Below are 17,500 nucleotides of genomic sequence, written 5' to 3' on the forward strand. Positions count from 1 at the left end.
TGCGCTTTTAGAAGAATGGTGGAAAATTCCTATAAACACACTCCGCAACCTTGTGGACAGCCTTCCCAGAAGAGTTGAAGCTGTAATAGCTGCAAAAGGTGGACCCACATCATATTGAACCCTATGGGTTAGGAATGGGATGGCACTTCAAGTGGTCTAGTGGTTAGAGTGTCTGCCCTGAGATCGGTAGGTTGCGAGTTCAAACCCCGGCTGAGTCATCCCAAAGACTATAAAAATGGGAGCCATTACCTCCCTGCTTAGCACTCAGCATCAAGGGTTGGGATTGGGGGTTAAATCACCAAAAATGATTCCCGGGCGCGGCCAACGCTGCTGCCCACTGCTCCCCTCACCTCCCAGGGGGTGAACAAGGGTGATGGGTCAGGTCAAATGCAGAGAATAATTTCGCCATACCTAGTGTGTGTGTGACAATCATTGGTACTTTTTAACTTTTTTCATACGTGAGTCAATATGGTGTAGCTTACCAAAGTCGTACTAAAACATTTTGATCGATTTTTGAGCGCCGTGTGTAATCTATATTTTCAATGGAACATATGAAGTGTTGGTGTTAATAATAATAATAATAATAATATTAGATTTTATTTGTAAAAAGGCCCTTTACATTGAGTAAACAACCTCAAAGTGCTACAGTGTATTAAAAAAATAAAAAGATAATAAAAAATAAATAAAAATAAAAAGTAGAACAGCCAAATAGCTAAAACTAGTGTGCATACATCTAAAAAAAAAAGGCTTTTTTTTTTTTTTTTTTTAAAGAAGGGTTTTTAAGCCTTTTTTAAAAGCATCCACAGTCTGTAGTTCCCTCAGGTGGTCAGGGAGAGCGTTCCACAGACTGGGAGCGGCAGAGCAGAAAGCTGTTGTTTACTTAGGTCATATTGCAGTCTACACGTATCTCTTATGTGTGACTGCCATCTACTGGTCACATTTATCATTTCACCACGTACCAAATAAAATTGCTTTGTCAAGCACAACCAGAATTATTCTGGTTTTGAGGAATAAAAGTGTGCCTTTTTGTCTGGAAAATACAGTATCTGCTTTCAATTCACGGTCCAGCCGGTTCAATCCCCTTTCGACTTCCAAACCTTGCTGTACTAATAAAAACAAAATAAAAAAAACATGTTGCCCTTGAACACGTAAAAGAGTCCTGTCGTAAAGCATGTGAGTGCTGCTCAATCAAACTGCTGTCTTGTGGGTCCACTTTCTGTTCTAGAAGCCCGGGACACACAAACTGAATGCAGTTTTTTGTTAAAAGTAGTAACTGTGGTTTTAGTCACAGCCGTGTGTGACCTTGTAGTAAAGTGAGCATGCAAATGGAGCAAATCTAAGTGTAAAAAAAATATGTTCACTTCAGAGGACGTTGTTATGATTGTTTTTGTTTGCTCCGCCCCCTTTTCCCCGCAGCTTTCCTACGTGGACGCGGAGGGCAACTCCATCAACTTGGTGCAGATGACCTTCCTCAGACTACTGACCGCTTCGGCCAGGCAGAACTTCACCTACAGCTGCCACCAGTCCGCCGCCTGGTACGACGCCGCCAGCGGCGGCTACGACAAGTCGCTGCGATTCCTGGGCGCTAACGACGAGGAGATGTCGTACGACAACAATCCCTACATCAAGGCCCTCTCAGACGGATGCGCGGTAAGGCCGGACTGTTCAGACTTTGCGGTTCTGCACTGGTTCTTTTTTTTTTCCGCTCGTTTTAGCTCAGGGGTCACATGGAGGACTGGTGAAATGATGGCATGATAGAAAACCCAAAAGCAGTGAAGTTGTCACGTTGTGTAAATGGTAAATAAAAAGAGAATACAATGATTTGCAAATCCTTTTCAACTTATATTTAATTGAATAGACTGCAAAGACAAGATATTTCATGTTCAAACTGGAAAACTTTTTTTGGCAAATAATCATTAACTTAGAATTGAATGGCAGCCAAAAAGTAGTCACGGGGGCATGTTCACCACTGTGTTACATGGCCTTTCCTTTTAACAACACTCAGTAAAGGTTTGGGAACTGAGGAGACACATTTTTGAAGCTTTTCAGGTGGAATTCTTTCCCATTCTTGCTTGATGTACAGCTTAAGTTGTTCAACAGTCCGGGGGTCTCCCTTGTGCTATTTTAGGCTTCATAATGCGCCACACATTTTCAATGGGAGACAGGTCTGGACTACAGGCAGGCCAGTCTAGTACCCGCACTCTTTTACTATGAAGCCACGTTGATGTAACACGTGGCTTGGCGTTGTCTTGCTGAAATAAGCAGGGGCGTCCATAAAAACATTGCTTATTTCAGCAATTGTTGCTCCAAAAGCTGTATGTACCTTTCAGCATTAATGGTGCCTTCACAGATGTGCAAGTTACCCATGTCTTGGGCACTAATACACCCCCATACCATCACACATGCTGGCTTTTACACTTTGCACCTAGAACAATCCGGATGGTTCTTTTCCTCTTTGTTCCAGAGAACACGACGACCACAGTTTCCAAAAACAATTTGAAATGTGAACTCGTCAGACCACAGAACACTTTTCCACTTTGTATCAGTCCATCTTAGATGAGTTTAGGCCCAGCAAAGCCGGCGGTGCTTCTGGGTGTTGTTGATAAATGGCTTTCGCTTTGCATAGTAGAGTTTTAACTTGCACTTACAGATGTAGCGACGAATTGTAGTTACTGACAGTGGTTTTCTGAAGTGTTCCTGAGCCCATGTGGTGATATCCTTTACACACTGATGTCGCTTTTTGATGCAGTACCGCCTGAGGGATGGAAGATCCGTAATATCATGGCTTACGTGCAGTGATTTCTCCAGATTCTCCGAACCTTTTGATGATATTACGGAGCGTAGATGGTGAAATCCCTAAATTCCTTGCAATAGCTGGTTGAGAAATGTTGTTCTTAAACAATTTGCTCAGGCATTTGTTGACAAAGTGGTGACCCTCGCCCCGTCCTTGTTTGTGAATGACTGAGCATTTCATGGAAGCTGCTTTTATACCCAATCATGGCACCCACCTGTTCCCAATTAGCCTGTTCACCTGTGGGATGTTCCAAATAAGTCTTTGATGAGCATTCCTCAACTTTCCCAGTCTTTTTTGCCACTTGTGCCAGCTTTTTTGAAACATGTTGCAGGCAGGAAATTCCAAATGAGCTACTATTTGCTAAAAATAACAAAGTTTTCCAGTTTGAACGTTTAGTATCTTGTCTTTGCAGTCTATTCAATTGAATATAAGTTGAAAAGGATTTGCAAATTATTGTATTCTGTTCCATTGGCAGCAAAACAGGCCCAGAGCGTAATACTACCACCACCATGCTTGACTGTAGGAATGGTGTTCCTGTGATTAAAGGCCTCCCCATTTCTCCTCCAAATTTGCTGGGTATTGTGGCAAAAAAACTGAATTTTTGTTGCATCTGACCACAGAACTTTCCTCCAGAAGTATAGATGTCCGATAATGGCTTTTTTGCCGATATCCGATATTCTGATATTGTCCAACTCTTAATTACCGATACCGATATCAACTGATACCGATATATACAGTCGTGGAATTAACACATTATTATGCCTAATTTGGACAACCAGGTATGGTGAAGATCAGGTCCTTTTTTAAAATATTAATAAAATAAAATAAGATAAATAAATTAAAAACATTTTCTTGAATAAAAAAGAAAGTAAAACAGTATAAAAACAGTTACATAGAAACTAGTAATTAATGAAAATGAGTCAAATTAACTGTTAAAGGTTAGTACTATTAGTGGAGCAGCAGCACGCACAATCATGTGTGCTTACGGACTGTATCCCTTGCAGACTGTATTGATATATGTTGATATATAATGTAGGAACCAGAATATTAATAACAGAAAGAAACAACCCTTTTGTGTGAATGAGTGTGAATGGGGGAGGGAGGTTTTTTGGGTTGGTGCACTAATTGTAAGTGTATCTTGTGTTTTTTATGTGGATTTAATACAAAAAATAAAAACCGATACGATAATTAAAAAAAACGATACCGATAATTCCCCATATTACATTTTATTTTTATTTTTTTATTTTTTTTCATTGTATTTTTATTGACATCCAGCATCAGACCTTCCAATCCATTACATCATATTCACATAAATCATATATCTATTGTCTGTCCTAAATGTCAAAATATTTTTGTTTGTATCCCATCCACACCACCCACCCACCCCTCCCCCCCAAAAAAAGAAAGAAACAACAACAAAAACAAAGTAATATCTACAAATACATCGATTAAATCAACAGAAAAAGAAAAAAAAGGAAATAATAATACATTAATAATAATTAGAGATGTCCAATAATATCGGCCGATATATGCGTTAAAATGTAATATTGGAAATTATCTTTTTTTTTTTTTTTTTCTTTTTTTTTTTTTTTTATTAAATCCACATAAAAAACACAAGATACACTTACAATTAGTGCACCAACCCAAAAAGAACTCCCTCCCCCATTTACACTCATTCACACAAAAGGGTTGTTTCTTTCTGTTATTAATATTCTGGTTCCTACATTATATATCAATATATATCAATACAGTCTGCAAGGGATACAGTCCGTAAGCACACATGATTGTGCGTGCTGCTGCTCCACTAATAGTACTAACCTTTAACAGTTAATTTGACTCATTTTCATTAATTACTAGTTTGTATGTAACTGTTTTTATATTGTTGTACTTTCTTTTTTATTCAAGAAAATGTTTTTAATTTATTTATCTTATTTTACAATTTTTTTTTAAAAAGTACCTTATCTTCACCATACCTGGTTGTCCAAATCAGGCATAATAATGTGTTAATTCCACGACTGCATATATCGGTTGATATCGGTATCGGTTGATATCGGTATCGGTAATTAAAGAGTTGGACAATATTGGAATATCGGATATCGGCAAAAAGCCATTATCGGACATCCCTAATAATAATCAGAAATAAAATAAAATATAAAACAGATACATATATATATATATATACATACACATACATACATACACATAAACATATATATATATACATACATATACACATATAGGGAGTAATCCCCCTTTTTTTTCTTTTTTTAAAATTACATTTTAAAGCATTTATCGGCCGATAATATCGACATCTCTATCCAGAAGGACTTATATTTGTCCGTGTGAGGTCAGATGAAACAAAAATCCAGCTTCGACACACCTGTACTGAACTTTAAGCACTTCCTGTTTAGGATTCACCATTTAAAAAAAACGTTTGGAAAAGCCATCTTCCTCCATGAGATAATCGTATTCATCCCGTGTTTTCGCTCCCTCGACTGATTGTTGTCGTCTCCTTTGCAGACGAGGAAGGGCTACGGAAAGACTGTGATGGAGATCAACACTCCCAAAATCGATCAGGTCCCGATCATCGACGTCATGTTGACCGACTTCGGGGACCCCAATCAGAAGTTCGGCTTCGAAGTCGGGCCCGTCTGCTTCCTTGGCTAAATAAAACCACACGAGATAAGGAAACCAAAAAAAAAACAAAAAAAAAGGACTTGATGGGGACTTAACCCCTCCCCCTCCCCCCTCCCCCTCCCCCTCCCTCCATTTCCTTCGCCACATGCAAGTTTTGAACGAGTGTAGCAAACATGTCCTCTCCGTGTCTGTATGTTGCACAAAAAGGTGAAGGACATTTCGCTGAGGAGGTGAGGCGACACAGGTGGACACGGACCTCCTCTCTGGATCTGAAAGGTGCTGGACCGGAACCAATGGTGCTTGTTTAAAGACACACACACACACACACACATACTGGTTATCATTTGGAATGGGGACCAAGTTTTTGATCATGACTTGTGGGGACCGGCCTTTCTACAGGTTGTGGAGGCATAACAAAAATGAGTTAGCTCGTACACGTCTTTAAATGTCTGGATCGATGAAGTAATGTGCTGATCATTCTTACCGGGGACCCTGGGGAAAAAGACTTCATATGGTTCATGGGGACAAAAATGTAAATAATTTTGCATAATTCACACAAATTTGTACGTTTACTACTGAGGACCATTTAAAAAAAAGCAGCGAGTGCAGTACCAGCTACAGCCCGATGAGGGGGCTGCTGTGCAAATGTCTCACACTCAAACTAACCAGTAAACATGTTTTATGGGCCAAAGCTTAAAAATCACTTAGGCATCTTCAGAATGGATCTGACTATCATTTAAAAAGGTTTCCCTTTTTTTTTTTGTCCCCATACCGTCAGAGGTCCCCTACATTTGACTGTGTAAACAGAGCCATGTCCCCATTAAGTAAGCATTGCCAGATCTCACACACACACACACACTATCACGCATACACACACACACAAGGGTGCTAAGAAAAGGAAGAATAATAATAAAAAAAAACTGTAATTATTTTGTACATTACTGTTATTTCTGAATCCACTTTCAAAACTTGCATGTGCAGTCACATTTCTCGGCTCTTTTATTTTGAAGTCCAGCCAATAAAGTGAGCGTCCAAGCCAAATGTAGACGTTGCCCTTTGTAAATATCGACGGTCCAAAGCTTGAGTTCCAAACAACCACACACTCACGTCATGGCATTCATTTAATTAATTTAATTCTATTGTTGTTGCCTTTTTTTTTTTTCCTGTTTTTATTTCCTCTGACAGGCTTTTCATTTTGGTTTTATACCTCAGACTTTCTTGATTACCTTTGGGGATGCAAGGATGTTGTATATACCTTAATTAAGCAAGTACGTTGATATATTTTCGGTGGGGATTTTTATGTTTTGTTTTGTTTTGTTTTTTTCTTCCAAAGAGGCGGTCACGCAACTGCTGAACATCCACTGTTCCCAAAAAAAACACACTTCTGTGAATGCAATGAGAAGGTGACCCGTTTTTGTAACTAAAGAGAAAATGTTTTAATGTTGCTTTTTATAGTTCAATTAAATATTAAAACTGGATTCTAAACAACAGTGAAATGCACTTGTCAGTGGTTTGCGTTAATACATGCACCAAATGTACACAATGACAATGATATGTATATATATATATATATATATATATATATATATATATATATATATATATATATATATATATATATATATATATATATATATATATATTTATATATATATATGTATGTATGTGTGTGTATATATATATATATATATATATATATATATATATATATATATATATATATATATATATATATATATATATATATTAGTGTTGTTCCAATACCAATATTTTGTATCGAAATACATTTTGGTACTGGTACCAAAATGTTTTTCGATACTTCTCAATACTTTCCTAAATAAAGGAGACCGCAAAAAATTGCATTGTTAACTTTATTTCAACAAAAAATCTTACGGTACATTAAACATATGTTTATTATTGCAAAACCGGGGGAACCGTTACTTTTTAGTGGCGGTATAGTACCGAATATGATTCATTAGTATCGCGGTACTATACTAATACCGGTATACCGTACAACCCTTATATATATATATATATATATATATATATATATATATATATATATATATATATATATATATATATATATATATATATATAATGTATATATATATATATAATGTATATATATATATATACATTATATATATATATATATGTATATATATATATGTATATGTGTATATGTATTTGTGTATATATATATGTATATTTATATGTGTATGTATATGTGTATATACTGTATATGTATATATATGTGTACATGTATGTATGTACGTGTATATATACACATACATATATGTATACATATATACTGTATATACACATATGTATGTATGTATGTATATATATATATATACATATATATGTATGTATATATATACTGTAAATAGCAATAGATCCACATACTTAATATATAAATATAGATATTGTGCAGTATAGAATATATATTTATACAGTATGTATAATGTATATAGATAGTTACTGTATAAAGTGTGTATATATGTACACAAACATATATACATACACATATATGTAGATTTGTAAGAGTACTGTATATATAGCTATAGATGTATAGACACGTTATAGAATAGATATAATGTATAAATAGATATAGGCATATAGTGTATGTGTATATATGTATGTAGATTGATAGTTATATATAAATATCTGTACGGTGCGACTTGTCCAGAACAGGGCGTACCCCACCTTCCGCCCGAATGCAGCTGGGATAGGTTCCCCGAGTGGGACAAGCGGTAGAAAATGGATGGATGGATATATGTATGGAAAGAACTATTAATACAGTATGTATAAATATATAAACATACTGTCACGGTCTCTTAAACGAGCCTCATTTTGCGTTTGTTAGCGTTTCTCCTGTGTTCAATGCTTTAGTTCCTGTCCCGCGCTCTTATTTTGTAGTTTTCACTTTCTGCTTTCTCGTCTCCTGCCCACGCACCTGTTTCCCGTTTGCCGTCAAGACCGTTTAAGTTGTGCCGATGCTTTCTCTCTCAGTCAGGACATGGATTGTTTACGGACAGACGTCTATCCGCTGTGAAAGACTTTTTGTAAGTTTTTGCTGTCGTCCAGCATTCTGTTTGTGGTGCGTGTGCGTCGGTGCCTTTCCTATCGTCTTTTTGTTGATTCGAGCCTACGTTAAACACCTTTTTACCTGCACGTTGTCGCCTCCACTTTCTACATCTCGGGAACACGCCAATTACGCTCATGCCTCACATATAAGGTACATGGGGGGAAAAAAAATATGTATATATATTTTTTTTTTTTTTTTTTTTTGTATCTCGTGCGCACGAGAAACTTTTTATAAAGTTATAAAAAAAAATTTAAAAAAAATTATAATTTATTTATTTATTTTTTATTTTTAGACAGATACATGTCTAAAAAAAAAAAATTTTTTTTTTTTTTTTAGGGGCTCCGTACCTTTTTAATTTGAATGAATAAAAAAATATGCAAATGCGTCACCATTTGACACTCTGAATTGTATCTTATTTTTTGGCACCTAACAATAAGTTTTGGTGTTTTTTTTTATTACTGCAATGTCCATTTGTCATGAAAAAATATGCGATCGCCATTGCTATTTTAATGCCAAACACAAAAAGGTATGATAACCACCACTACGGCAAATAAAATGCATTTCTTAGTATCTAGTGAAGTTCAAGAAGTGTAGACTCCCAGTCTGTGGAATGCTCTCCCTGACCACCTGAGGGCACCACAGACTGTGGATGCTTTTTAAAAAGGCTTAAAACCCCTTCTTTTTAAAAAAGACTTTTTTATAGATGTATGCATACTAGTTCTAGCTATTAGGCTGTTCTAGTTTTTTTTAGTTTTTTTTATTATCTTTTTATTATTTATTTTTTTTGTCAATACACTGTAGCACTTTGAGGTTGTATGCTCAATGTAAAGTGCTTTCTACAAATAAAATCTATTATTATTATTATTATTAGGCGGAACCAGATATTAACCGGATATTAAGAAGTAGATAAATAAGAGTCGATATGTCCAACTCATTTTAGCTCACATGAGGGCAAAAAGGATTCAAATGAGTCCTTTGTTGATACTATTGACTTTGTTTTTAATCAAACAATTGTATGTAATAAAATATAACAATTAAGGAACTCATTCAAATAGTGTGTCGATATCGTTTAACTGTATAAAAAAATAAAATAAACATGTACAATTGATACATGTGATCGGTATCAGTGTTGGTATCGGCCAATCTCAAACATTCCCCCTGGAATACATGTCTTTCCCCCTCAAATCAAAATGTTTGAAGTACAGAAAGTCATATTTTAATGTACCCACAAAATGTGTTTATGACAAGTTTTGAAATCCGTGGCAAAGTTGACATGAATATCATCTTCCTTCTTTTCGCGCACAAAACCCGCCCCTCGGCACATAAGTGTCGACCAATAAAAAAAAAAGACTAAAAAAGTTGTCAGAAACGAACATCCAATCATATTTAAATACGTCATGAATATTGGTGGGATAAATTCGGGAGATAGCCAATCACAGTGTACGATGTGACAGAGGGCGGGAGTAGCGACGTGAGGAGGACCAATCAGAGGCGTTTAAAGTTGATTGTCTATCCGGCGTCGTCAGGACTCGCAGGTGTGGATTTGAACGCGTGTCATGTTGAAGATGTAAACACTTTATTTTTACACGACATAATGTGGGACGTGGACGAGCCATCGAGCGTGGAATCGACACAACTGTAAGTAAATATATAGTAAGTGTGTGTTTGCTGCCAGTTGCTGTTTAAACGGCGATGAAAACCAAAATGGCGGCTGTAAGTTTTTTAAATTTATTTATTTTATTTTTTAATCGAACAACAAACATACATTTATAATTCACACAACAGTCAAAGCAATTTCAACATCAAGGAAAGAATACAAAAGCAAATACAGATAGAGTAATAATTTTTTTTTTTAAAAAGAAAAAAAAAATGGTGTCTAAGTTTTTTTTATAAAATTTTTTTTATTGAACAACAAACATACATTTATAATTCACACAACAGTCAAGGCACTTTCAACAACAAGAAAAGAAAACAAAAGCAAATACAGATAGTAATAATAATAACAAAATATTTAAAAAAATAAATACAAAATGGCGGCTGTAAGTGTTGACATTAGGGATGTCCGATAATGGCTTTTTGCCGATATCCGATATTGTCCAACTCTTTAACTACCGATACCGATATCAACCGATATATACAGTCGTGGAATTAACACATTATTATGCCTAATTTAGACAACCAGGTATGGTGAAGATAAGGTACTTTTAAAAAAAATTTATAAAATAAAATAAGATAAATAAATTAAAAACATTTTCTTGAATAAAAAAGAAAGTAAAACAATATAAAAACAGTTACATAGAAACTAGTAATTAATGAAAATGAGTAAAATTAACTGTTAAAGGTTAGTACTATTAGTGGACCAGCAGCACGCACAATCATGTGTGCTTACGGACTGTATCCCTTGCAGACTGTATTGATATATGTTGATATATAATGTAGGAACCAGAATATTAATAACAGAAAGAAACAACCCTTTTGTGTGAATGAGTGTAAATGGGGGAGGGAGGTTTTTTGGGTTGGTGCACTAATTGTAAGTGTATCTTGTGTTTTTTATGTTGATTTAATAAAAATAAAAAAAATAAAAAACGATACAGATAATAAAAAAAACGATACAGATAATTTCCGATATTACATTTTAATGCATTTATCGGCCGATACGATATTATCGGACATCTCTAGTTGACATGTTTACTAGTCAGAGAACACAAAGGCATAAATATAATTACCGTATTTTCCGCACTATAAGGCGCACCTTCAATGAATGGCATATTTTAAAACGTTGTTCATATATAAGGCGCACCGCATTATAAGGCGCATAGAATAGACGCTACAGTAGAGGCTGGGGTTACGTTATGCATCCATTAGATGGAGTTGCGCTAAAGGGAATGTCAACAAAACAGTCAGATAGGTCAGTCAAACTTTATTAATAGATTACAAACCAGCGTTCTGACAACTCCGTTCACTCCCAAAATGAATAAACAGCTGTTTTATTATTTTCCCCGAGGTAAAGTCAGTGACGTGGTGTTTTGTTTATCTTTTAACAACAGCAAGGTATAACATGTAGTGCAACATTTATATCACATAGTGGAGGGGCACTTTTCCCTGATTCAATAAACAGGTAAAAAACAGTGATACTGTTACGGTAAATCAAACGTTAGTGCAATCACAATATAGTAACACTTGAAATAGTGCAGAGCAATAACAATATATCAATAACTCAACGTTGCTCAAACATTAATGTCACACAACACAACACACAAAATAAACATGTAGAGCTCACTTTATGAAGTTATTCCTCATCCACGAATCCCTCGAATTCTTCTTCTTCAGTGTCCGAATGAAACAGTTGGGCGGATACGGCATCCAACATTTCCGTGTTCTACTGCGTGACTGATCGTCTTAAGTTTAAACTCTGCGTCTTAAGCGTGTCTCTTAATAGGAGCCATTTTGGGGTCTTTACATAAACAAACAAATGGAAATCAAAACGGCACGCCTCGCGCAGTCATATATCCCAGCATGCACCGCGCGCTTCTTCTTCTTCTACGGGGGTGGCTGCTTAGAAGAAGAAGTTCTTCTTCTACGGGGGTGGCTGCTACGGGGGAAAATAAAGTCGGCGGCCGCTTACCGTAGTTGCGATTGATTGATTGATTGAAACTTTTACCTGTTGGAGGCTCAATATTGGTCCATATATAAGGCGCACCGGATTATAAGGCGCACTGTCAGCTTTTGACAAAATTGGAGGTTTTTAGGTGCGCCTTATAGTGCGTAAAATACGGTAAGTCAAGAGTGTCGGCAGTGTTGTTAAGTCTAAATCAGTGGAGAATAGACACTCTTTGAGGCTTGATGCAGCGGACCTGATGATAAACTACTTTCAGAAGGTTTGTTTTTGTATTATTCATAAGACTACTGCACTTTTTCAGTAGGGTACCGGTACCTAAATGTATTTCGATACTTTTCTAAATAAAGGGGCCTGCAAAAAATGGCATAATTGGCTTTATTTTAACAAAAATTTTTAGGGTACATTAAAACATGAATTACCATGAATTGATTAACGTACAACCCGGCTTAAACAAGTTGAAAAACTTATTAGGGTGTTACCATTTAGTGGTCAATTGTACAGAATATGTACTGTACTGTGCAATAAACTAATAAAAGTCTCAATCAATCAATCAATCAAACATATGTTTATTATTGCAATTCAATCAATCAAACATATGTTTATTATTGCAATTTAGTCAAATAAAATAGTGAACATACTAGACAACTTGTCTTTTAGTAGTAAGTAAACAAACAAAGACTCCTAATTAGTCTGCTGACGTATGCAGTAACATATTGTGTCATTTATACACCTATTATTTTGTACACATTATAAAGGACAAACTGTAAAAATTCGTTATTAATCTACTTGTTCATTTGCTGTTAATATCTGCTTATTTTCTGTTTTAACATGTTCTATGGGCAGCATGGTGGAAGAGGGGTTACTTTTCAGAGGCGGTATAGTACCGAATACCGTACCGGTATACCGTACCACAGCAAACGTTACCCAGCTCGCAAATATAGTAAAGAATAAATATTAAATTTCATCATTTCTGTCAATGAAAATTTACGTCAGCATGCGACACAGTCATTTTGATAGTAGGCTAATATAGCTAATATAGACACCTACGTCATGTGTTGTCTTCATTATAACTCTTATATAAGACTTTTAAAGTCATTTTGATAGTAGGCTAATACAACTAATATAGACACTTCCGTCATGTGTTGCCTTCATTATAACACTTATATAAGACTTTTAAAGTCATTTTGATAGTAGGCTAATATAGACACTTACGTCATGTGTTTCCTTCATTATAACACTTGTATAAGACTATTAAAGTCATTTTGATAGTAGGCTAATATAGCTAATATAGACACTTGCGTCATGTGTTGCCTTCATTATAACACTTATATAAGACTTTTAAAGTCATTTTGACAGTAGGCTAATATAGCTAATATAGACACATCATGTGTTGCCTTCATTATAACACTTATATAAGACTTATATATATTTGGTTGTTTTTCGTCCAGTTTGGCTCTTTCAACATTTTGGGTTGCCGACCCCTGACCTAGGCAGGAAAAAATCTATTTGTGATCTAAAATCAAGTCAGCATGAGAAAGCTAGCAAAAATAAGCTACGTGAAAGAAAAACAAAGCCATTTTTTTAATGTGGGAATATTTAAAGCTACATGCAGTACTTTACTACACCTGTCCTTGTGCAGGTTGTGATGGCCTCCAAACGCGTGCAAGATGAACTCTCATCACAACAGACATTATAATGGCTTTTTTGGGGGGGGGGTACGTTTCGGTCCAGGGACAAAGCGCGAAGATTGTTGTCATTTACAATCTGATAACGTTAATAAGAACACAATCTTAACAGCAGACTGTCTCGGTAGATAAGAAACGGGAACAGTCTGCTAAATATTGATAAGAAAGTCACACATCCTGGCTGGTCATGAACACGACCCCTTTGTAACTGTTGAGAGTATCTCCAACACAGCACATGTCCACTCGCACGTGAGGTGAATAATGCATGTTTTCCCACCATAATGGCCAACGTTGAAATACAGTAGCGTAGTAGGCCTAAGTGTTCAAGTGATTACCCCAGAATATTGTTAGTTAAGGTAGTGTCTCTCCAGGGGGAATAGACTACAGACTGTGGTGAAGTAGGCCGGCTTCATCGCATGAAAAAGCCTACAATGCGCTCGGAATACGCACTGCTGATTGGCTGTTAGCGCTCTGCGAATAACCAATCAGATGGTTGTGTGGGTGGGACAATGCTGGGTGCTGCAGAGACGTACTGACAGAGGCAGAAGCGTAGCAGCTTGTTAAGACTTAAGCACCAAATGATAATATCAATACATTTAATAAAGTCAAATACAAATAAGGCAACAAGAGAAGTATCCTACACTTCTCTTTTGTAAAGTAAATCTGAACAGCCGATATGGGCATCTACATCTGCTATATGATTTGCCTGAGAAGCTTTGACTTTTTGCCAAATTTCACACCCCCAGAGATGCTGCCATCAGGACAAGTTTCGTCATTTCTCACAAGAGAGTTTATTAAGGAGTGCTTATTGGACTCTGTTAAGCTGATATGCCCGGAGAAGAGGGGTGCATTTGAGAACGTGTCACTCTCCCGACGCACCGTAACGAGGCGGGTTGAGACCATCGCTGGAAACTTGGAGCTTCAGCTGAAGAACAGAACGGCCGACTTTGACGGTTTTTCGCTGGCTTTGGATGAGAGCTGCGATGTACGTGACGCCGCCCAGCTGCTCATCTTCTTACGTGGGATAACTGCAGAATTTCAAATCACGGAGGAGCTGGCAGTCAATTAAAGAGACAACCACAGGTAATGACTTGTTCACATAGGTAAATGCGTGTTTGGACATGTTAGGACTGAAATGGGACAAGCTGGCAGGTGTGACAACAGATGGTTGTCCAAATCTGACGGGGAAAAATGTTGGACTTTTAAAGAGGATGCAGGATAAAGTGACAGAAATTGACATTTTTGCATTGTATTATACATCAGGAAGTGTTGTGTAAGACAGTGTTAAACATAAAACCATCAAAAGCAATCTGCTTTTTTATAAAGTTAAGTTAGGTTAAATGAAATGATTATTATTATTATTATTTATCTTACGGTATATCAAAAATAATTTGAGCAAAATTTAATTGAAATATTGTCGGTGTGGCCCTCCAGCAGTGCTCAGGTTGCTCATGCGGCCCCCGGTAAAAATTAATTGCCCACCCCTGTGTGGCTCTTTGTTGTTAAGGCGGCTGCCTTAACAACAAAGCGCTGCGGGAAACCCTGTAATCATCAAAAACAAGGCGGCGGTTTTATTTAACAAGTATATGTGATATTTTGGACACTAACTTTAACACCGTGTTAGAATATAGAAACAAACGCTGTACTTGAGTAATGAATCAGGTCTTTGGCGTCGTCGTCATCGGCGGTCACTCGAACGAGTATGACGATACTCCTGGTAGGGGTGTATCCATTTATGGAGGATGCCTGTGCGTGACTTAGTTTAACGTGGGGAGACTGGTGCACAGACAATCACCACACCATCCTTGACAGAATCGGGTCAGAGTCCAGTGGCATGGAGTCCTTCGACAGCATCTTCTCCCCGTCATCTTTGTTGTAGCGGTGTAGCGTGCAAGGACGGGAGTGGAAGAAGTGTCGAAAGATGGCGCTAACTGTTTTAATGACATTCAGACTTTACTTCAATCAATAACGGAGCAGCATCTCCTCATTAGCCGGAAATGTGTCCCGTGAAAAACTGTCCGACCGGAACTCTCTAATAACTAAAGTTCCTTGGGTGAATAATGTAAACTCACTACACCTGTATGTTTTAGTGTTTTCATGGCGAGTTTACTGACAGATATAAGTAAGAACTAAGAACTTTACACTACTTTATATTAGAAATGGCAACAGTGGAGGATGAATGTCTCATAACAAGAAGATAGAGAAAAAGAATAAGCTTATCATCTACGATGTCGCCACGGACTACATAGGCGGACGCACGCACACTTTCAGGACTTATGCAGATCCCAAATACAGATCAGAAGGTACCAGAAGGTAAGAAAGTGGCTTTTGCATAATATTGCGAAACAAAACACCAGATAATATGTCTTACCTTATACACACACCATAATAATCATCATCATCGGCGGTCACTCGAAACGAGTATGACGATCCTCTTGGTAGGTGTGTATCCCTTTATGGAGGATGCCTGTGCGTGACTTAGTTTAACGTGGGGAGACTGCTGCACAGACAGTCACCACACCATCCTTGACAGAATCGGGTCAGGGTCCAGTGGCATGGAGTCCAAGACGACTGGGGGACCCTTTTCTGCTGCAGCCTTCATCCGCTTTCGCAGCCGTTGTGGTAGTTCTTAAATCTACCGTCTTCCGCCTGCTCCGCCGTTGAGGTCTTCACCGTGTCCTTGGCTAGGAGGCAGTCAGGTACTAGGCCTTTGCCAAGGGCCACCTGGGGTAACAGTAGTAAAGGGGTTAACCTCCTAGTGCCCCAAAACCCCATAGAGGAGCCTCCACTTTAACGTCATGCCCTGCCACTAGGTGGAGCCCTCGCACCACCGTTTGAGAATGGCTGCATTAGGTTAATAATGAGAATAATGAAGTAGTATTGATGCTCCCTCCCCATGCCCGCCAATCGTCACAGTCCTCTCTCACTCTCACTCTCACTCTCCCTCGCCCCGCTCGCTCTCCCTGGCGACCGAGCAGATGTGGGCGTGACGCCGCGCTCTCTCCCCGCCGTTTAAACTGTCCGCTCCGCAGCCAGGTTGTGCACGTCGGGAGAAAAGTGGCACCCGGCCAGTCAGCATGCGGCTCCTGTTGAGCGTCCTGCGCGCCTTCCTGTCCCTCACCATCTTTGGACTGTGCCCGTCTGTGGTGAGTTTTTTAAATTTTTATTGCACACGTTTCCTTCCTCGCTCTCGCTGCGTGTCGCTGCCTCGTTGTCAAACACCTCCTGAGAAGTGTCCTCTGCAGTGGACATTTGTTTTCAGCCTATTAAAAAAAAATTTTGGGGGGAGGGCATAATGGTGTGTGAAAGGCAAATGTCCACTGTAGTGGACGCTGAGATGGCAACGTTTTGTTTACATAGCTCAGAATAACCTCCGGTGAAACAGCGTCCTCTGCAGTGGACATTTCAAAAGAAAACACAAAAGTCCACTGCAGAGGACGTTGGTTCTCAGGTGGCAAAATGTTGACATGTTTGCATCCTTTGCAGTGTATGTTTGTTTTTTAGCCTATTTCGAGAAAAAAAATGTTTTGGTGGGGAAATGAGGGATTATTAATGATATGCAAGAGACAAATGTCCACTGCAGTGGACGCTAAGATAGCAATCTTTAGTTTAATGCTGCTACTTTGTCGGCATCTTGTCGACAGCACGAGTGATTCAGGTCTATGACCAATTAT

At 37.8% G+C, this 17,500-nt stretch overlaps 2 protein-coding genes across 4 annotated transcripts in view; both read left to right on the forward strand.

Annotated features, from left to right (window-relative positions):
* Nucleotides 1-6,979, forward strand: part of col11a1a (collagen, type XI, alpha 1a) — a 201,585-nt gene extending 194,606 nt beyond the window's left edge. The window contains 2 exon segments of the mRNA XM_062021721.1: nucleotides 1,417-1,650; nucleotides 5,315-6,979. Of these exon segments, the coding sequence (XP_061877705.1) occupies nucleotides 1,417-1,650; nucleotides 5,315-5,461 (381 nt within the window). The 3' untranslated portion in view covers nucleotides 5,462-6,979.
* Nucleotides 6,980-10,033: 3,054 nt separating this feature from the next.
* The window catches only part of LOC133630252 (noelin-3-like), a 46,201-nt gene continuing 38,734 nt past the window's right edge, over nucleotides 10,034-17,500 (forward strand). For 2 of the 3 annotated variants that reach the window (XM_062021723.1, XM_062021722.1), the window contains exon 1: nucleotides 10,034-10,160. The gene's annotated coding sequence lies outside the window, so the exon portion shown is untranslated. Of the gene's footprint in view, nucleotides 10,161-14,572; nucleotides 14,910-17,500 lie in introns of all 3 variants that reach the window. The other variant, XM_062021724.1, reaches the window with a different exon arrangement.

The sequence above is a fragment of the Entelurus aequoreus genome, linkage group LG15, assembly GCF_033978785.1.
Source record: "Entelurus aequoreus isolate RoL-2023_Sb linkage group LG15, RoL_Eaeq_v1.1, whole genome shotgun sequence".
Lineage (NCBI taxonomy): Eukaryota > Metazoa > Chordata > Actinopteri > Syngnathiformes > Syngnathidae > Entelurus > Entelurus aequoreus.